Below are 23357 nucleotides of genomic sequence, written 5' to 3' on the forward strand. Positions count from 1 at the left end.
GCCTCTGCATATAAAAAATTGTTGGCTTTACATTTCTTCTAAACAGATCATCCCCGCTCATGGAATACTGTTCTCACATCTGGAGAGGTGCCGCCAGAACCTCTTTCATGCATCTAGACTCCATTAAAAGGAGAGCAGTTAGGTTAATTAATGATTCATTTCTTATAAAGTTTCTCCACTACCACTTGTCTCATAGACGTTCTGTTTTTTCCTGCATTCCTGTTTCTCTATATTGGCTTCTATAATTTCCCCTCTCTTCAAAACCAGTTCGAAAACGTATCACAACCGGTCAGCATCCATTTATTGTCCATCTTCGAACTCACAGAACCAACCAAATTTATTCTTCCTCACTTATCTCTTGAACTTCTGTTTTTGGAACAGCTTCTCTTCATAGGTATTTCATGAAAATTACATCTATAAAAATTCAAATCTAATATCAACAAGTATCTTCTTTCACCTTCAAGAAATTGGGACGATTCCTTACTACTTACAACATGGCAATTCCAAGAAATGGATCTTGAAATTACCTACCAACATGAGCTACAAACTACAATCATATATAAATTTTGTAAATTATACGTATAATATGTCCCATCCTCATACTAAATTGCGAGTATCTCACTCGCAATTTAGTGTGAGGATGTAACTCGCAATCTCTTACCTATTTACACCTTGATAAAATACTGTAATATTCATATTTTATTACATATACACATGGAATATATAAATGTGCAATTCATTGGGAAGGGAACAACATGTGCTACAAATTGTATTAATGTTTCAAAAAGAGTAAATATAAGTGAACATACACGCTTCAGCAATTTCTAATTTATGCAGAAATTGCAGCTTACGCTGTGCTGTCATTCAAAATCGCCTCGATTAGCGTCTCTGTAAGGCAGCACAACTCATTTTGCTGCATCATGGAGTATAATGAAGGACGAGCAACAACATGCATTAGAAAATCGTAGAAATGTTCATAACATACGTTTCTTATATTGCAGTGAACGATAGTTCCTTAAAGTTTTTGAAAAGACAATCTTAGCGGAACTTATTGAACACTGTTTTCATCACAGACCTTGCCACCTTCACAACGTTATCCCTGGGAATCTACTACCACCAATCTCCTTTAAACGTTGTTTCCCATACAGGAAGCTTGAATTCTCGAATGCAGCTCGACATAATTTACCTTGACGTTAAATCCGCATAGATAGGATTTCCATTACATCTTACTTACATCCTAAAGAACTACTTCAAGATCTCCGATAACCTCCTCTCTGTACTCAAAATTTTGCAGGAAGGACGACTCCTTGTTGAGCACAATGGTCTCTCGCGATCCTTTACTTTATTCAGAGGGGTTCCACAGGTTGGTGTTATTTCAGCAGCTTTGGAACCTCTGCCAGCAAATTTCCAAAACATGACATCGTACGCCGACGATCTGAAGCTCTTCATTAATTCGGATCAGCCGAAACAAGCGCTCTCTATTCAAAGAGCTGCAACAAAACAAATCTCTGAGGTAAGCTTTCTTCAATAGATTGGTCTTGAGCTAAATTCCAAAAAATCTGTCCTGATGACGTTTATAAAGAGGAGAGGAGAAGATTAAACCCAATGCATATCTCTATAAATGGACATCGAATTAAACTTGTAAACCTCAGAAGGCTTGGTCTGAGATTTAAATCTGTCTTTCCAGGAGCACTTCAAGGAAGCTAGAAAAATTCTCCGCAGCCCTTTGGTCAGCTCGACAGGAATTGGTGGGTTACGGCAATAGCAAGCTGGTAACTAGGTTTGTCCGAACTTGTGTGGTATCGGTGGCACTCTACGCATTGAAAATTGGGTCCTCTGCCCCTCCAACCTACTTGCGGCAGTTCTTGAGGATTGAATATTGGCTTCTTCGATCCCTCAATAGGACTTCAGGACGTTCCCTTACTATCTCAAGGTCTATACCACATTCGATGCATGGAATGACCCCTTGGAAACATATCATCCCCAATCACAACATAATTACCCTCTCTAAGCTCATTTCGGGTAGACTAGATGCTCATCATATTGCCCAAGAATAACAGAAGAATAAGCAACCGGCAAACATCTGTGATCCGACCTACCCTCAACCAAATCAGCTTGCTGAGTCAAAATTCCCAGCAAATGACTCCTGAATGACTTAAACATCAACCCTGAGGAAATTTGAGGAGATTTAAGGAGCCTAAGCAATCTTAGACTTTTCCTTTTATCATCGCTCTACGTGGCTTCTGTACTAGAGAATGATCTGGGCTCCTTCTCCTGTTCCAGTGGGCCTACAGCATCTTGCAGGCATCTTCTTGGACAGACGCTGAATGTGTATTGAACATAATCTGTCTTCGCCTTTGTATCTGTATCTTTTATATTACTCAGTATATTGCTATGTTATAGTTGTGTTTACCCTCATAGCATTTGATTTCTGTCTTGAGGTGAATGTAACTTCTAGGGTAACCTGAATTAAATAAATAAATAAAAAATAGCTGAATGAAATTGTGATAGAAACTTCTTCATTCAGCTATTATGCATCGCAGTATAAGATTTGGGGATCAGCGCTACCATCCAGTACTGCAGGACGATGTATTGTACACTAAGGTGGATGAATAGAATAATTGGAAATTCCCCCCCCCCATCATCCCCAAAGAGGCTCTCTCTCTCGGAAACAACCCCATGGATGCTTATTGTTACCACTCGAAACATCGTCACCCTCGCTAAACATAAAGGGAAGAGTAGATGCTCCAGACATCCATAGATTCGCCACGTTACCTAAGAAGAATAGAATAACGACTGCCCAGCAAACAGCGCAAATACGTCCATCTCTCGATCACATTTGTCAATGACAAGAACATTGATCTTTGGAGGATAGAGAAATATGGTTTTCGAGGAAAAATCCTGCATTAATCTACACTTCTAAAACAATCTTTGCCTAATGAACTTATGAATATACTGGATTGTATGTTTTTATACATTAAGGGAACATGTTTATGGATGCTGTCCAGTTATAACTGGATCCGATTAAAACTAACTATATCGAAGTAATTATTTTAATACAGTTAGTTTTGGTAAATACGTGGAATATACAAAATACTTTAAGTAGTCGCTATAGTATGCTAAATCTGCTTTATGATCGATTCTGTGGGCAATGCAGTGCAAACCGCACAGTTTAACCTTTTCACTCCCTCTAAGCCACACCTGACTTTGCGTATTCTTTCCTTTACACTATTTTGATGGATAAATCATTGTGCATATGCTTAAGGGCTATCCTTTGCAAAGAACCGCGCTACATAAAAATAGCATACTTGCTTTGTGTTATTGTATGGGTTCTGCTCAGGAGTATTTTTACATTGAATATGTTTGAATGACAGGGAAGAGTTTCCTTCTTGCATGGGGGTTCTCGATAAAGCCAAAAGAAGACAAGAGTTCTGTTATGTTTATTGCTGGCCAGCTGTTTGGTGATTTATGTTGCCTTTTCTTAAAAGGGCAACTATTCTCGAGAACTGAAGTATTCATTGAGGACAGGAACTGCTGAGGGGTGGGAACAAGCGGGTTTTTCCTGAAGTAGTTTGGACTAGCCTATTAATTGATAGTTGAGATTTTCGAGATGCGTGTTATGGGCGGTGGAGGTTATATTGTTTTAATGGTAACAAAAATCGACAGAAATGATACTCAAAACTTTTTGAATGGATTACTTGATGAATAGGACCTTCCAAAAAAAAGTTCCTTGGACTTTTACTGCTACAATAACTCATTGTAAACTGCACTTTACATAATGATCGTTAAACTGACAAGATTCTACCGTATTAATAATCAGTAACGAATGCAACTCAATGATTGTTAAATGTAGAAGAACACTGCAAGCAGAAACTGCCAGCGTTCGGATATATAAAGTGTCTACTGTGTCTTCACCATGTCCGCAAATAAATAAATATGCCTTGATATAGTAGAGAGAAATTCTTCAGGCAGGCCAAGGTCATTCATTGGCGCGACGCACATTCACGCTACAATTCCAACCCTTCTCGTCAGACTGTTGGTCCAAGAAAGACACTACTTAGGTAAATAGTCGGTACCACGAATTATGTGGGTGAAAGGTATATAAACGGAATGAGAGAGAAGATGGCAGCTAACGTAATGACCTTCTATCACGCAGTGTAAACAGGCGGCTAGGAAGACACATGGTGTCCTGTTCTGTCCATGATTTATAGGACCATTGCTAGTAGGGGGCAAGACTATAGTTAGAGAGCATTTGGAATATTGCAGGTCTGGTTCTTCCTTGGACCTTCTCCAGAAATTGCGGAGAGGGTTCAAAGAAGGGCAACCAGGTTAGTGATGAGTGCGAAGTTTGACAACTAGACATTAAGGAGGGAGATCTGATTGAGGTGAATAAAGTACTGATTGAAAGTGTCGAGTAAAATGAATGAGAAAGGTCTGCTCTCTTTCCATTAATAATCCACGAAGAAGCACATTCTCTCAAAAATATGATTAATCAGCCTTACATTACGAGATCTGTGACAATCCTTGATGATATGTAACCCAACCAGTCACGTTTCTGTTATTTATCGCTAACTGTTGTGCGGCAATGGTCCAGGGGATGGCATAGATCTCTAACTAATGTTTTTGCATGGATTGCAATGCGAAATACTTTACAGAATAAATTAAATTATTAATATCGTAGAACATTGCTGTGTTATCCATTATATCTTAACTCTGTCCACATGCAGGACGAGTTAAAATGGAAACATACCAAACAACCTGTGAATGTTGCTGGTGTTCGTTTCAGTCACTTTATTTATCAATGCTTTGGGGATTTTGGCGTTACTCTTTATTACTTAGACAATAAATATCATGATGCGATACAACCAGAATGGTTTCTCAATGTTGTTGCTATTATTGGTGTGGTATTGCTAGTGGTTCAGTCATTTTGGTCTGTTGTGTTTACGTGTTTCTTTATCTCAAGGTGAAATACATCCATCAGAACCCACGTAAGATAGTCCTTAATAGCGTACTAGATCACCGAAGACAGATGTTAAGAAATAGAGATTTTATTCAGTGATTTCAACAGCTGTTTAAAGTCTGCAGTGAGTCGGTTGCGACAGAAACAAAGAAATAGTAACAAAATAGATAAATCATTGCTTTACTTCAAAACATCGTAACGCAATGAGGAAACTTAACTGTGGATTAAATCTAGCGTTAGGTATATTGTTGTTTTCTACTAAAAAATATGAAAAAATTTCTACATATTCTGCTGCTTTTAATCTCTTTAGCAAATTAATAAAATATACGCGAAACAAACTTTCAAAGTTCCACTGCATAAATAAAGTAAAAGGCTTAAAATTAAAAATATGATCTGTTCCTTTGATTAAACACCCGGAAACTTCCAGACTTTACACGATAACAACATTAACTTAGTCATCGTGATTATTTCTTTAGATTAACAGATTCCCTGAATATCTGCAAAGAAGTAAAGGGAATCTTTTACTCAAAAACAAGTCTTCTTTCTCATACTATCAGGGAATATATGGGAAGCCAAGCGTCAAGAAACTCCAGAGAGGGAAGGAAAAAATTACTGCAACTCCCAGGAGAAAAATAAAAAGAATAAGAATGAATCTTTCTGCGTATCACATTAGGAACGGTGTCTTCAACCAAATATTTCTTCATAGCCTATATACAGTATAACAAAACTTCACAATTGTGCAGGAGATTAACAGTGAAAGTTCCTTTGTAAAATTGGTTGAAAATTTCCAGTTCTGCGTAATTTAACAACCCTAATCAATACAGAAAAAGATTCCGTGGAATTCGTTAACCAGGGCCCGCGACCTGCCACAGAGTATCCTCATGCTGTCAAATTTATGACAAAGGGAGCTTAATCAGGAAAACCATCTCTAAAGAGGATATTTCAACTAGAAATGGGAAGGAGACAAAATATTCCAAAAATCTTAGTTATTCTAATAAAATGTAGCATTAGCCTTCTTTATTTTTTTCTTCATCACCACAACTGATGCTTCTAGTAGGCTATAATATCCTCATCACTCAAATGTACCTTGCACGTGCAGGTGAACCCTCTCTCCTGGAGTTGTGTCCAAAGCCCTTCATTCTCCTGCCCAGGGATTTGTGGGAAGCGTTACAGCCACTCTTAGTACCAGCCTCCGCTTGTACTGAGTTACCGAGCTCCACTTAAGGGGGGGGGGGAAGGGGGTTTAGTTACTTCAAGGTCGTCCTCATGGTTCTGTAACTGTGCTGAAAGTTGGCCGTGTCTGTAGGCGTAGAAACACCTTGAGTTGAACTCGCATTCGTGTGCGCGTGTGTTGCAAACGCTTACTAAGAAACACTGGAATTCTTGATTACTAAACTCTTTCATATCTCTCCATGATGTCTCTCTCGCGCTATTTTTTTAAGGTTTCTTCCATTTCCTCCCATGTCAATATGGCGTGCTTTGCATTGCATATACTGCAACAGTTTGGAAGGACATTTTTTCTTGTTTAATATTAATTCATTGCGATAAAAAGAAGAAAAACTTGTTTACTGACAGACTTGGTCAACTGTACATCTTTGAATCACACCTAAAAAGTAGCAAATGTGTTAATAGCAGTAACTGGAATAAAGACTCCCATCTATTCTCATCATACAGTATTTCCTTCAACTATTATGGGACTTTATTTTAATGTCATCCCCACCGGATATAAAACAAGTTTATTCTCAAAATTGCGCGTAGGTTTCCTAACATTTCCAAACCACTGAATTAAATCGGCCATTGGAAATGCCAAGAATAAAATCTCGTTTTATCTTTTAAAAATGGTTTAAAAAAGTATTTTTCTAACACAGAAAACAATACATAAATAACAGAATATAAACTGAATAGCCAAAAGAGATCCCAGGAAGATCTGAGGCTCAAGTTTTGAACTCTCATATTTCCTTCACTCATTTCTAAGAAATATTTATCAAAAGAAATTAACATTTCGGGATCTAATACATATTAAAATAAACTCCAATATTTAACGCGATAATAATGCGTTTCTTCTTACAAAAATAAAAAAACTTCTAAACACAATAACAACAACAAAAATAAAGTTGTATAAAGTTTAGATTCAAAAGTTACTGCACCTGTTTTGCGAAGACGGCGATGTCCTCGTTGAAGGACTCTGAGGAACACACGTCGCCCCCTGCAATGCCAGGTTCCCGGGGCGTGCAGGTTGCCAGCTCACATTTTTCAAATATGAGAGCCAGGAGCGGGAAGAGAGGATGACTGTAACAAGAAAAACAACAAAGAACAAAATTCAGACTCCAGCTCCTTTACGTTAATCAACTCGTGCGTTCAGTCCCAGTGGCGACACCGGGGCGCCGCTGCTGGCGGTCGCAAGGATGCCGTAGTCCTGTTGTCCGTTCAGCCGTCAAAGCCGCTCGGTGCAAGGAGGCGAGTGACGGGAATACTAAACATCCTGCTGCGGCCAGGATTCAGGTGAGGTGGGGGCCGAGGGGCCACAGCTGAGCGGTCATAAATATTGATTTTTGACACGCCGCTACACTGCCGTATCGCGGTACAAGTGACCTGCATTGTTACTGCGATAAACTATGTAAAAGTTTCGGTACCGTACGGCCCATTGAACGTTTAGTAGGCCATGTAGCTCCCCCCCATAAAACTGTAACCTCATTAGGGAAATTAATTGTTGTTAGTTTTTCTTCTAGTTCCAGGCTAAATTTTAAGCTCATCTAGACTCTAATCGAGCGTAAAACTATTTGGGCTTTCCGCTACAACTTAAATGGATTTCACTTGTTTTAAAACTTCGCAACCGAGCGAAAAAGAGAAGAAAAAAAATTCCATTCCTTCGTTTTGTGGAGAGATGTTTGTTTTATTTATGCACTGGCAACTGATTATTATCTTTAGGCATCTAGGCAGAAATAATCGTGTTCCCTTCCATCCCAGAAAAAAAACAAAACAAAAAAGGATGGTTGCGTTCTTTCTCCCAAAGAAATTCAGCAGATTCATGAGGGTATTTTGGAATAATGAGTCTTATGATAAGCGGGACAAAAAATAAATTGAAGTATCATTCTTTCACGCTAATACAGGATTTAGCATTCAAGGCAGTCCAGGCCATACAGATTAATGTATGGTTGAGTTCAGTAGCATTATAATCACGTGGCTATTCTTACTTTGGGTTGCCTTTAGTATTTAAACTGAATTTCGGTGGTAGGGCCAATATTATATTTCTATACGAATTCACCTTTCAAAAGGTTCATGATGCAACTGTCCTTTCTTCAAATAGCGGGACTGTGGATGAAGATGACACCATCTGCATTAAACGTCAATAAAGGCATGATGAATATGAGTACATAGTTTCGATTTAGCTTAATTCCTTGTGATATGTGGGTATCAAATAACGAATCATATAATATTCCCAGGGATTCAAGGTCTTCAATCTTCCCTTCTGCTCAAAGAGGTGGACAGTTTCAACTTTATATGTTTGATAAGTCTTTTTTCGTTTAGAATTTCTTCTGGTGTTTATTTTAATTTTTTTCTCATGACGATATTAATAAAACTGCCAGACATAATTCGAGTGTTTTCAAGTACCATTCTGTTTTTTTAAGAAATGTGGAATTATTAATTATTCAATTGAAAGAGATTCCATTGAAACCAATGAAAAATACTCACTCCTGTAAGTTCCGCCCCCATCCATTCAATTTCATCTGCATTTTGGTTCAACGTCTTTAAGTGAATCTGGCATTTCTAATTAGGAACATTAATAAATCAAGTTAATTCTGATGGATAGCCATTTGAATGAGGGCGACTTCAGCAAATACAAATTCCTTCATACACTAAGCTACTCGATAAAAGTCAATAACAGAATTCAGTTAGAATTTTAAAAAAAACGAAAAATACAAAATGTGACTTTTGCTTTTGAGTTGTTCTTTATCCTTAAAAGATTGGACAAACCCACAAAAACAGCTAATTTTTTTAAAAAATACGTGTTCTGAAGTAATTTTTGGAAACTCCACCCCCCCCCCCTCCCAATTCTTTCTCCTAGGGATATACAGAACGACTTGCAGTAAATGACCTTCCATTGTATCTTAGTTCTATTCCCACTAAAACAAAGGAAACGCTTGCGCGTAAAATGAGTCTCAAGAGAAAAAACGCAGCTCAGAGAGGGATACTGACAATAATACAATACAAGATCGATTGACACACTTAACCAAACCGAAAGAACCATAATTAATTCTGGACACTCAATTACCGAAACAGTACAAGACAACGTGGAAGAGTGGACAGAGAATAAGTAACGACATCATACCTTGTTCATCTATACGAAGTTGCTTAAGGAAACATTAGCAGGTCAAGCTCATATTCTGCTGATTATGACTTTAACTCCTTACATTCAACCCATCTTTATTTCCGTTTCTCGCGGGTCGTGCTAAAGGTTAACGGTGTTCAATTCCTATAGATGAATCCTTCGTAAGATTTCCAAATAAGAGGGGAGAGGATTTTAATAATTGGTCATTATATATTTTTATATACATTATTAACAATAAAGTTGGCATATGATGGATCCTTAAAATCTTGTTTGCATCCAACACTAATTAATACATTTCATCTCCAGATGAGAAATTTTATTACGAAGTCTGAATTGGTTGAAATATTCCTATCAGAAATGCACAGATTTTAAAATGTCAATAACGTTTCACTCTTCCCTGTATGGCCATCATTCGTTTATATTTGACGTCACATCTCTTGAAGCCCGGAGTTATAACCGTGATAATTTCCTGCCATATAATTAAGTCAGTCAGTGTGGAATCCATGTCAATTAGGTTTGTCGCTCACTCCTGCTAAAGTTATCAGAACCAGGACGAAGGCATCCTTAAAAATAACTTAATTAAAATAAATGTTCACATAATAGCAATTCTAAAATTTCTGAGATGTTAACGAAGCCATTTATTACTAATTTCCAGACAAATAAAAAACACTTCAATATACACAGAAATAAAACAACATGAATTTTACTTGGCAGTATTAAACATATATACAAAAGTGATTCAATAGCAACAAACGGCCGTAAATTTTAACCAATTTATTTACGATTAAAATTTATGGTCATTAAAAAGCCTTTAATAATAAATAAATATCTGGTAATAGATGTTTAATTATCATGGTAATATATTTAATCAATATTAAAATTGTCCGCACGAGCATGTGTGGGCAAAGGTTCATCAGCACTCAGTAATTTGCGGTTTTTTATTTTATTTATTTTAATAACTAGGGATTAAACCATTCAGAAATTTTTGGCAAAATGAAACAGCGGTATGGTGAGTTGTGTATTGGGGGAGGGGGGGAACAAGAAAAGTATCAGAACAACAAAACTAAATAGCTAAGTCTTGTTACAACGTAATTCTAGTCCCCGTCACTAGAAAGCCAATATGGCCACTGTTCAGTGTAACCACGTGAAACTACTGACACCATCTTGCGAATCTCGGATTGGAAATCTTAGATCATCCACAATGTAGCCTAATCTCACTCCTTCAGCTATTTGGAACCAAAGCATTTGAAGGAGCATTCATGACGGTAACCAAGAGATGGAGTCAATGCAAACCTAGCCACTCGTGCAAAATAAAGATTCTTGATGGGAATAAAAATAGTTATACAATGCCGCAACTTTTCAATTGACAATAATGGAGATTACGATGATACCCAATTAAAAACAAAGCACTTTTTGCGCAATATATGAATATATGTTAAATTTTCATTACTTTCTGAATCGCTATTGCAAAGAAAACACGTTAAAATGTAATATTACAATGCAGACAAAACATTTCATCCCTTCGACCTACTTCACACCACATGGAAAACTAATGCGATGATTTTTAACCAGGAAAAAGGAAGTGATAGATCCAGAAACATTAACGCTGGAAGTAATTGATGCACTTAACTACAATTGACAAAAATAAAAACAAATAACACTAATGTACGTACTCCAAAGCTCTGCCTCGTACATCCACTTGAATCATTTTACAATTAATAAATGTTCAGTTCAGGTGAACTCAAAATGTTGAGTTCTAGTTGAAGAAAGGATATCCCCAATATCCTTTCTTCAACTAGAAGTTACACTTAGGATAGCAAAAACTGCTAAGGCCTAAATTAGACAAAAAATATACACGAAGTGACAAGAGATTTCTTCTGTACTATACCGGACAGTTTGGTTTTGATTTAGTTTTCTCAGAACACGATAAATTCTAGGGCATCAGAAATAAATACACGGCAAAATTAGTAAATCAATAGAACTTAAAGTAATGGCCACCAAAAGGGGAAAAAAATTACAGTTGAAGAGAGTTAAAGATTATCGAAAGAATCGAGAGTAGCGAAACAAGATGTAGTATATTTCGCGATTGCGGAATTCCAGAAGAAACGATCTGCGGTTGAATGAAAGACGAAGAAGAATTACGCTCATTCTCTGTAGAAGATGGAGGCCTCCAAAGAAAGAAAACTAGACTATGAAAACAGTGATGTCGACCAATGCTTGAAAGTGGTTTCTACAGAAGCGTAGTGAAGGAGTATCGATAAATGGGGTAATTTTGGAAGCACACACGCGCGCTTAAATTTCATAAACTACTTGGTGGAGATGGTGACACATCTAATGCTTCTGAAGGGTGGCTTTGGAGATGGAAGGCTAGTCACGGGATATCCCAGGTTAGTCTTGTAGCGAATCGGCATTTGGTGACATTACAGCAGCATTTAGTGAATATCTGCGTAAAATGATTCGAGATGGTGAATTCACAGATGAACATTTGTACAACTGTGACGAAACAGTGCTGCAATATAAACTTCTTCCCGACAAGTCACTGAATATTAAACAGGCACCCAACAAAGCGGGCATGAAAACTAACAAACAGAAAATTCACGCTAAATCCGTTGTGTATCGGAAATAATCGAAGTCCCAGGTGTTTTAAGCAGGTCAACATGAAATCTGTACCTGTGATTTATAAAAATAGCTCCAACGCTTCTTGGATGACGAGTGATGTTTTTGCTTCATGGTTTAAAAGTGAGTTTGTACCATCGGTGAGACACCCCTTGCTTTCCAAAAATCTTGAAAAAAAGTCTCTGTTATTATCGGATCACTACTCAGTTCATCCTTCGGCTGATGTCCCGAAATCGAAAGACGGCAAGACCAGAGTCGCATTTCTGCCAAGGAACACAACAGCACTAATTCAGCCCATGGATCAGGGCATTATTCGGTCCCTCAAAGCCTACTATCGTGGTGAGCTGCTTGCTGGTGAACTAAGAAATTATATTTCTAGAATTTTTGAAAACATTAAACACTAACACTGGAAGACGTTGCATACAATATTCGATTAGCGTGGGAGAAAGTAAGCTCAATATAAATTGAAAACTGCTGGAAAAAATGTATTAGAAAAGACGAGTTGACTAATAACAACACTGAATTAGCAGCATTTTCAGGACAAGAAACAAAGGCTACTTGTAACGTTCTTGGTGGTAGTCCTGAAGCAAATGGCCTGGCTACTTGGATTAAGATGGATGCAGAAGTTCCAGTTGCTCATTACCCAACCAAGGAAGAAATCGCAGCCTCTGTGGGCAGTGGGGAAGGCAATCAACAAACAGAAGGCCGGTGACACAGGGACTCAGAAGATAATGTGGATGACCCGTGTAAGGGGGAAAAACCATCAGAAATTAACAAAGCGCTTGAAAACATTGAGGTGATGGCGTGGTTAGAACGTCAGAGTGATAGTGAACATCTTCATTTATTGCATCTGACCATCATTAAGCATCACGTACTGAAAAAACGATGTCATCAGTTCCGGAAAACTAAATTACATGATTATTTCGGGATGGATGCGTACAATGTAAAGTCCTTACAGCATTATGTATTAGTAAAATGTAAAGGGAGTGATATAACCTTTAATGTCTTTTAGTCTTGTATATTCGTAACACATTAGTAAATGAAGTATTCATTTACTAAGTAAAAGTGTTTTTCATCCCTTAAACAAGTCTTTAGGACAGTAGTTCAACTTTTTCGTTACCAAGGGCCCTTTTTATTTTTTTAAACTCTTGTCTACCCATCAAATTGTTTTTATTAACTCGTTTTACAAATTTTCCGCTGTTAAAGGTCAGAATTTCTAGTAAAGAAAATCAAAAACCATGCACTGACAATCAGCAAACTGTATAATTTATTATATTTAAAACAGCTCACGAATCTCCACGGAAGTCTGCGGAGAGTTGGTTATTACTGCTTTAAGAAAGGATTACTTTTCTGCTCAATGGATGAATACGAGTACACGAAAAGTATTCTGTAAATGAAATTCTTTTCATCTACCCAAAATTTCAGGCATCCCTCTCGTCCAAGACCTCAAAAATCATTGAAAAGACATCTCGCCAATGTTGTCTTTGTTATTATTTTTAAATAACGTCCTCCCCTGTTTTTAAATGAACAATCGTTTCTACCACGTCTTCGAGTGATTAGGAAGCTATTAACGGAAACCACATTTGGAGACAGTTCATTTCTGTTTGAACGACGCCTTAGACTTTAGTATTATTTTATACTTTAACTCAGATCATTCTGAAATTAACGGAGATAACTTATAATTATACTATTTGTGGGGGGATCATATAGGCTGCCCCTAATTTGCATACTGCTAAGTATTTGGTTATTCGATGAATCGAGCTGGCAATCCAAGCCCAATTTCGAAAATGAGGTTTGAAATATACAAACATATATACAATATGATATTAATTATTTTATATCATATATACAATATTGTATAAGATAACACGTCTATTATTATGAACAATATTACAAGACCTTCTTCTGTACTTAATCTTGACCTCCTTTTAAATTGTTTCCTCTCGCACATAAATAGTGTATTTGAAAAACCGTTGGGTTTATCAAATAAATTTCTTCAAAAATTCTCAGTCCGAAAGCTACGCAGTTGTAAAAGATAAATGAAAACTCTCAAAGGACATCTGTTCTAAAACAGGACCACCTAAGTAGTGGGATGTTTATGAGGCAACATCCGCGTTAATTAGAAGCATATAAATGAGTTTGACAGCGATGGGAAAAAAAGTTGGAACTGGCAAAAGGCATTGTACCTACCTGGAGCTTTTCATTACAGTCAACAAGGTATTTAATGGGGGAAAAAGAAAAGGGCGCTTCACTATTAAAACCCCTTTCTAGAAACTTCGTGGTTAGAGCTAAATCTAAATGAGCAACATCATGCAGATCGCTTCAAAAAGCCTTATTTATGCAGAAGAGTACCATTCATTTTATGGTGAATGGTAAAAAGCAGTTGAAGACGTAGTCCGGATTATCAAACATGCTGGAAACAACTCTTGGAAATGTTTCGTAGAAATCCGCCACTTTCGCCCATCCAGGTCACTTAAATCCCTGCAAAGCGTGCTTGTATATGTCGTCGACAGCCCGTTTCCAAAGCACATTCAACCACTGTTTGATAAGCACAGAAATCTGGTGGCAGGCACTGTAATAGGACAGCTAGTCCAACAATTATCGTATGTGTATTGTGTGTACAGTGGCCGGTTAACAACATTAATACATTCCGTAATGGATTCTACATCGGTGCTAAAGCATTCATTCTCTTGATAACGTTTCGTATCTAGCATCAACAACAGCCATTTTACATATATCGATAATAATCATAGGGCAGATGGATTTCACACAATGTACTAGAAGTTTGCATTTCTGGTTTAACGTGTAGTTAACTTTAACGTTCAAATACAGCCTTTAGTTTCCTTTTCCTCCCCTCTATATTTCCATGGAACATCAGGTTTTCGTTAATGCCTCTACATTAACGAATTGTTTCGTATAATTACTGGTTGCCTTCAAATGATTTCTGCAAACAATTCCTCCGTTTATACGCGTACACCAGTCTCATTAATTTATCTCAGAACAAACACTGTGACCACAGAAGATTAACTGAAACCCGAGTCTTTTCAGTTCCCATCTTATCACGCAAATGTGGTTGCGGCAATGTCGCTTAAATAAAACCAAAACCTCTAACATCTATGACAGTTTCAGAGACATCTACTACCAAGTATTCTAATTATCACCTTTTTTTTTTTTTAAATTTACTTTGTAACCGCTGCTTTTATTATATTTAAATCTGCACCACATTGCATTACAGCTTCAGTCGCCAGAATATGGTAAGATCGTCAAGACACGTGACTAGACTATACTTTTAGTGCAGTTTCCTCAGCTGTTTTATGAAGGGGAGGGAGTGGAAGTGTTTTTTTTTTTTTTTCCTTGAATAGCTGCGTATCATTTTTCACGTAATGATTGACAGAACACGTGACAGCACTCCACCCCAGTATATGAGCTGAACACAAAAGCCACATGACGCTTTGAATAAATTACTAAAATTTATGACTTTATCATGCAAACTATTCTTTGGAGTTGTGTCAAAGATCAGATTTCCAAAGGAATTCAAATGGACTCCGCAAATTTCTGAGTCAAAGAAGGCCAAACTCAAGATATCGAAAAAGACCTTTAAAGCTTCTACCGCTTTTTCTAGATGATAAGGACAAATTAAATGAATAAAATAAGAGTAATGGCAGTTATAAGGGGTAATGAAAAAGTTCGGAGACTAAATTTTCTTTTATCTTGAAATTTAGGAGTCTTAGCGAGTTTAGACTTGTCGCAACATGTTAGGCGATAGAGAAGGGGCGATTCAGAGTGACGCATGAATCGCCCTTTTATCTGAAGTCATTCTGAATTAGAACGCGTCGAACAGAAGGTGTTTTGTGCGCGGCGTTTGAGCCATGCTTATCGGATAAAACGGCCAGAAAATTGGCATTTGCATCGTGACAATGCCCCTACACACTCAGCTCTTTCCATTCAAGAATTCCTTGCGAATTGCTACATCACTATGATCTCCCATTCTCAATACTCACCCGATTTAGATGGGGTTCTATCAGGAATTATTAGCAATTACGAAAAGAAGCCTATCAGGAATACATTCACAAGTTGCAGAAGCATTGGAAAAGGTGTATATGGTGTCAAGGAGACTACTTTGAAGAAAATCCGAATAAGTGGTAAGCCTCATCATTTCACAGATATTACTCTCCAAACGTTTTTGATCACATACTTTGAGGAGCGTAGTCAGGGGTGGACAGAAGGGGCATATTCTTCCCCTTAATCAAAAATTTGAAATTACAGAAAAAGAACGCAAGAGGCGTTCTAAAAAAGACTCAAAAGCCTGATTGTCATACCCTCCCCCTTACGATGATACTTGGATAAGCCACTGTATACTTCATATGTTATACAGGAATGCGTATCTTTAGGATTCGAGAAAAAGCAGGAGTCCCATTTTCCAGATTCTCAATCTGGGAAATGGGACTCCAAGAAGACTGACGTAGTCGAGTTGTCAGGAGCAAGAGTGCCGTAGCACACGCTCTTGGGGTAGACCGTGGTTCAAGTACGCGTAACTGTTAAATACGATTAACGACTATTCGTGATTTATTGTAAACTCCTCGAATCTATCTTGTGGCCATGCTGGAGTATAAACGTGAAAAACACGAATATTGCTTTACCTCTTTTGAAAGCAAAATCAGAAGTATTTTACTAATTATATTTAATCTTTTAGCAGTTTTCTTAATCCATTTTTAGTTAGCTTACGGCTGCTTCTAGGATGACAAAGTCTGGTGCTGCTAGGAGATTATATATTTGTAAAAGCTTGCCCTTTAATTCTCTCTCTTTTTTTTTGTTAAATTAAAAACAATCGAACTATGACAAAACATTTCATAAAGTTAAAAGGAATAGGATTTTTATATATTGCAGCAAAAAGGCAAAGCAAAGATAATTAAAAAATGTCGAGAAAGAATGACTATCCTTGATAAATCATACTGCACAGGGACACTGCTTGGATGAACATCCTCTTGACATATTACTGCATATCCTGGTTTACTTACAACTCATTCTACTGCCTCGGTCGCTGCAGTTCATATTTAGCGTCCGAAGTGCTCAATATTTGAAGATGTCCCGAAGAGTACAGAACAACATGTGTGTGTGTTTTACATTTGGTGTGAAAATTGGAAAGACGGTGACCGAAAACTTATCAAGTGATGCAGCTAACATTCAGAGATGGTAATAAGGTCTCCCCCCTTAATCAAAACTTTTAATATCAGTAAAGGCCAAAGGATGTAAGGAAAGCAGGCTTTATAGCGAAAAAACACAACTATATACAACTATTATCGTGCTCATCCATCAGACGGTACCGATCAAAAAGTCCTTAAATTTTTCTAAATTATTGACTTCGACAAACCAGGAAAGAACTTCCTGAGATCCATTCTATTAGTTTTCCCAATAGTTTGCATTTATGCTCCTTTCGTTTCAATGTGACACTTCACAGTCGTTCATCCCCCTTCCCCTCCACTGCCACCGTCATACACACCTCAGTCAGATTCCCCTCTAAGATGTCTACTTTCCAAGCACAACCCACATTTTCATTGTCTCTGCTATTCTCACTAAACGGGTCGCCCGTCTTTGAACTCTTTCAAGAAGCTTTAATATTTCACCCTAAAGAAATATTTTGTGTCGAGACCTAAAAATTATTCCAAATAGGGTCTCACATTGAATTGTATAACGGGATTGTAACCTCCTTCTCCCTAGATGCAAAGGGACGGCAAATCATTAATAACACGGTGTGTTATCAATGATTTACCGTACCGAACTCAGCATTTGGCAGCGTTAAGTTCTAGATGCAAAGATTTTCTATAAAGGAAATGCGATTTCCTCGACTTTCCATGAAGGAGCCTAGTCCGACTTTTATTGTTAACCACCCTCCCGATCTGTATCTTTCAACATCGTCCATTATTCATTCGTCGATATCATTCAAGGAAATAATACACAATGGAGGTAGCAATGAAACTTAAACACGCTGATCTAAAGAATAACCATTCCTCCTATCCTTCTGCTTTTGACTACGCCCTACCACATAGTTACTCATTTCATCCTTAACTCTCCGTTTGTGGAATTGCAAGACTTCAGTGTTTCAATTCAAGGGGTCATCCCGAGTCCTTCATGATTAACCCTAATGGAGTACCCCTTCGCAACGTCTTCCAATATTGACTTGTATTCAACCAGAAGTAGCTGTGATAGAAGGTCGAAACAAACACCATGTGTTACACTCTTTCAGCTTAGTCACCAGACAAAATTACACATTTCTGCCATCTCTCAATATACTTCAGCAGGCCAGTTTTGTAGAAGTCCTTTGACTGTCCTTCAAACCACGACTCGGCAGCTGAAATCAACTCGTCATCGGCAGAAAAATGTTTTCCATGAAGAAAGGACTTCTGGCAGGAAAGAGGAAGAAATCCAAGGGTGCAAGGTCGGGAGAATAAGCAGGATGCGGCAATATCTCTAACCTACATTCGTGGGCACACCTCACTGCAGCATATGAAGAATGCGCAGGGCATTATCGTGAAGTAGGCGCACATCTTTTGACAACTTCCCCCTGTATTTTTTTCTTTTATAGCATCCCTTTATGATCAGGTTGGAATAATACTTTGCAGTCACACTACAGCCCTATTGAAAGTACTGTAATCTGTTAGTATCAAACCATACCGATCCCAAAAAACTGGCAGCATCACCTTGCCCCAGTACTTGGTTGCACCTTTGCCTTTTTGAGCGATGGAGATTCTGATTTGCTTCCATTTTTTTGTCATTTGTTTCGTTTCGGGATCATAGCGATGGATGCAAGTTTCATCCATGGCGACCACCCGTGGAAAAAACTCTTCCTTTTCTTCGCAAATCGACATTTCAGGTGAACATTGTGTCCTTTCCTTGTTCTGGCACGGGCTCAGAAGTCTGGGACCCATCTAGCAGAACTACTCACATGCAACTGTTGATGAATGATGTTCTCCACAGATCCTACACTAATTTTGGACCCTACACTAATTTGGAATGAGGAACCGAGTCACAGATCGTGACTCGGTTCCTCATTCTGCAGCTAGTCCTTTGACGCTAATACGTGCGATTTTCCAGAGTTAATGCCTCAATTTTTGCAACATACTCTTCTGTTACAGCAGTTGCTGGACGTCCTGGAATTTCTTCATGAAGTGAGGTTATTCCACATTTGAATTGTTTATATATACCAATGTGCAACCATACTGTAACCTGTGCAGTCTTCTCCATAAGCGGCGTACATTTATTCGTGGAATATTTTGGGTGTTTTCCTTTGCAGAATGAGGAACCGAGTCACGATCTGTATTAAAGAACGAATTGTCAGGTAGAAACAAATTTGTGTGGTTGCTATAGAGATAAAGATATCAAACAACAAAAATTCTTTTTATCACAACTACTTCTGGGTGAATACAAATCTTTTTGGAACCACCCTCCTCATCGTATTAGCTATAGGGTGCACTAGCCAACAATAATAAATAAAATAAAATAATAAAACACCTATTCGACTTCATCCTCACGCTGAGCTTCGAATTTCCCCAAGCTGTCAGTCTTAACCACCCATCCATTATTACAATAATTAACAACTCGCTAAAAGAAAAAACTTTCTGCAATCCAGTATAACATGTTCCTCCCAATAATTTGAATTTATGACCCCCAGTTCTGGAATCATTTATAACAGTAAAAAAATTAACCCTCCATTTTACTTTCACCTCTCACGGCCTTAGATACCTCGATCAAAATGCCTACAGTGTCTAGTTTCTAAGCTCTGTAGCCAAAATGTTCGAAATATTTTCTTATATTCTCACCAGGCGCATTGCCCCTCTTTGGATGTTTCCCAGAAGTCAACAAGCAAATGTTCGCTAAATCATCGATAGGACACCTTGAGCCCTCCTTGATGCCTGTCCACTCTGCTCGGAGAATTTCATGTCAGAGCCCATCGTAACTCCCAAATCTCTTTTTTCATCTACTTTTTATTTCAGGGCCCAGCAAGTGTGTATGTAATTTTGGGATTGCCATTCTCCAAGTGTATGCCCTTACATTTTCCTGCATTAAAAGATAGCTTCCACTTTTCTAACCATCTACGAAGTCAATTTAAGGCCTTCTAAAGAAGCGGTGCTTGCCGCTGATTATTAGCTACTCTACCGATCTTAATATCATCCACAAATTTTGACATCACTCTCTCTATTCCTTCGCTGATGTCATTTAAGAAAATCAGAAACAAGAATGGTCTCAGCACCGATTCGTGGGGAACTACGCTCCTTACGTTAGCCCAATCCGAAGAATAACCGTTAATCACAACCCTCTGCTTCCTGCCCTGCACATCCAGTCTGCAGTCCAGGATTCTCCCTGTGATCTCAACACGTTCCATCCTATACAGTAATCACCACTCATGCGGGACCGAGTCAAATGCTTTGCTGAAATCTAAGTTAAGGTTATGTTACGCACTGCTCTGTAATATCAATATCCCCCGAAAAGGAAGTTTACTATACTTCTTGTAGGAATTGGTTTCCATTGTGAAAAGGTCCTGTCTGTCAAATACGAAGAAATAAAGATAATAAGAAATAAATAACGCTCTAGTAATTTCTTATACTCAAGGCTTCACCTGGCTAACCCTATAAGTGGTTTTGTTTATTCAACTTTGGAATGAATGTACTCCTGGTTTCCATTATAATTCTCTTGAAAGTCCTCCATAATTCAACTTATTTGCCCTCTGGTACGTCTTCCCAACTGATAGAGTGAGTGAAGCACTTGAGTCCACAATAATTCCCTTTCTTGAAATTAAAACTCTTGCCCTTATTCTTGACTACAGAAATCTCGTTTGTCATCATCATTTTGGAACACCGTGGTAACTCGCCCGCTAACGGTTCCTCTACTATCATATTTGTGATATTACTCCAGTCCCTAGTGAACGCCAGGTCAAGAATATTTACAACTCTTGTACTTTTCCTGAGGCCGACAGAGATAAAAGTTAGTTGATTAAACAACAACAAAAAATTCTAATTTGTGTTACCAGTCCAGATTTCCAACTAAAGTTGTATGTAGCGTCTCTTCTAGTACATGTATCATGTCGTTTGTAGCATATAGCATATCCACGCTCAACTTACTCAGTTCTTTTCTTTTCTGAGATTGTTTCGAATGCGGATACGATCTAACCGCATTCAGGCAGCTTTTCATCAAGGTCTACTCCTCTCGCCTCCTTCCGCCTCTTCTTCCTACACACACTGTTTCTAAATGAAACTCATCGTGCCCTTTATCAGGATGGCAGTAAGTAACAATTAATCCAAAAAGGTTTTGTATAGGTAAAATCGGGGAGGTGATAGGAATAAAATCGACTCATGTAAAGTGCGATACCCACCATCGCATCTTGAACATTCACTCCACTAAATTATCATTTTCCCCCCCTTATGGAGGAGTAAGTGTTTCAATACTAAATTTTATAACAAATTAGGGTTGCAACATGTTATGCCTCATCGAATTGCATACATTACTATATGGGTCATGAAACATGATAGCATATAGCTGCCGAAATAAAATGAACTCACACTCGAAGCCCAGGTTGGCCCCTTTAACTCAAAGCCCAGGCTTTGAGTTGAAGGGGCCAACTTAATTATACTAAGCGTACAAAAAAAAAAAAAAAAAAAAACAATAGAAAAAGCACCAAAGAATTCGTATTACTAAGGTAAAACTTTCTGTCCACCCATGATGCGGAGGTTGAGTGGCTCTTCTCATTTTTGCATTATTCATTGATTTACTTTTATGACTAACCGGTTTGTTACTAACTAGTTCAATTGATTTAATTGACATCTTTATTTATTTGTAATTTGTCTAACTTTACAGTTTATGACCATAAATTTCGATTCTTTATACCCATATGGGTCGACAGCTTAGGACTTATCATATGGTTGCTCAAATGACAATGTTCTTCTATGTTGATTCAGATTTTATATTCGTTATGGCATTCAGGCCACACATTTGGAATATTGATTGATTTTGAATATTTTTTGGCTCTGACTAATTTGGCTACAGGGCGAGAGTTTATATAGCATTTAAAATTAAAAGATTTTAGTTTTATTGAGATGGATAAGCTATCACATCGTGTATGGTATTTCCTAGTGGAGACTAAAAAACAAAAGGCAACTATCGGCTCGTGACTATACAGTTGCTGCATCCCTTCGAAACTTATTTGCTTTGGCTAAGGTAATAGAAATCATTTCTCCAATTCTAAGATTTTCAGCCATCTCTGTTACGTCCTTACGAGAAGGAGTCCTCAGAGGACCTGCAGAAACTCTTCCTTGATGTTTCTACGCAGAATGTATGTAATATGCAAATCACATGACTTCTTATGCAACTCACGCATCGCCAACTACACCACTTTACGCTGAGGCCACATATTTTCAGTCTTTCTAAAAATATGTGGATGGATAAAAGACTGTAATTTCCCCGCTAAAGTTAGACGAGGATTTGTTTCTCCCTCCCCGCCCCCTTTTCCTTCTCGAAATACCCCTAAGCGTCCAAATTGCATTAATCATAATGCGCGAGTGTTCAGGCCAGGAATGAATCCGAAGTTGGCCTCGTTAAACATTCAGCAATGATTCACGTGGCGCGATTTGGTGTGTTGTCATGGAGATGCGTGCTATGTGTCATGGATAACACTGTCGGCCACAATTAGAAGGCAATGGTTTAGAACTGCCCGACTGCTTCTCAATAATGATCGAACTCATGACGTGTGACCTTTAAATCACTCCGTGTATTTTCAGATGCTTTGCTTATTGCTCCGAGCAGTTTACTTTCTCTCTCAGCGTACAGAAATCGCTTTATTGGGATCTCACCTAATAATTCCCATAACTTATTTATAGATAAATATGTTCCCAATCTTTCTCGCAATCAAAAGCTTTGTGGCACTCAGTCTAGGAAGTGCATCTGTTGAACATATTCCATTATGCCTTCTATTTCAATCCCTACTCCAGCTACGTTTACCAGCAGCTGGAATTCACATAGTAATAATAATTGTCTTAATATAGAGTACAATGTGACGTTTAACCAAGGAATGGGATTTCTTCAGGCTAAAATGCTTTTCATCTTGATTTTCTGTAATTTGCCTTTATCCCATGATTTCATCCCATTTTTGCGTGAAGTAAAACCCAAGATTCTAGAGCGAGGAAAAAAAAAAAAAAAACATGCGAAAGCAACGCAGAAAAATCCCTCCCATCTCAAGGTTAACATTGTTTAACTAACAGGGTAGTTAAAGGCTTTCTGGCTTTTGTTCTGGATTCTAAATCTGGCCATGATTAGTGAAGTCACGATTACTGACATCACTAATCAACGATTAAAAGTCGACGCCCTTTGCAGCTGGAACCTATGCAAAAGTGTCAGATTCAACTGATGTACTCAGAAGCAAATGTAATCAACGCTTATTGTTCACATGATTGCATTGCTCTC

The 23357-nt window shown here is 38.0% G+C and overlaps 1 protein-coding gene across 2 annotated transcripts in view; it reads right to left on the reverse strand.

Annotated features, from left to right (window-relative positions):
* LOC150081901 (homeobox protein Meis1-like) overlaps positions 1 to 23357 on the reverse strand; it is a 220998-nt gene that overhangs the window by 188962 nt on the left and 8679 nt on the right. For both annotated transcript variants that reach the window (XM_090378974.1, XM_090378973.1), the window contains exon 2: positions 7108 to 7249. In XM_090378974.1, coding sequence (XP_090235100.1) covers positions 7108 to 7249 — 142 coding nt within the window. The remainder of the gene's footprint in view (positions 1 to 7107; positions 7250 to 23357) is intronic.

This window comes from Mastigoproctus giganteus, chromosome 8, assembly GCF_048544385.1.
Source record: "Mastigoproctus giganteus isolate SK-2022 chromosome 8, ASM4854438v1, whole genome shotgun sequence".
Taxonomy (NCBI): domain Eukaryota; kingdom Metazoa; phylum Arthropoda; class Arachnida; order Uropygi; family Thelyphonidae; genus Mastigoproctus; species Mastigoproctus giganteus.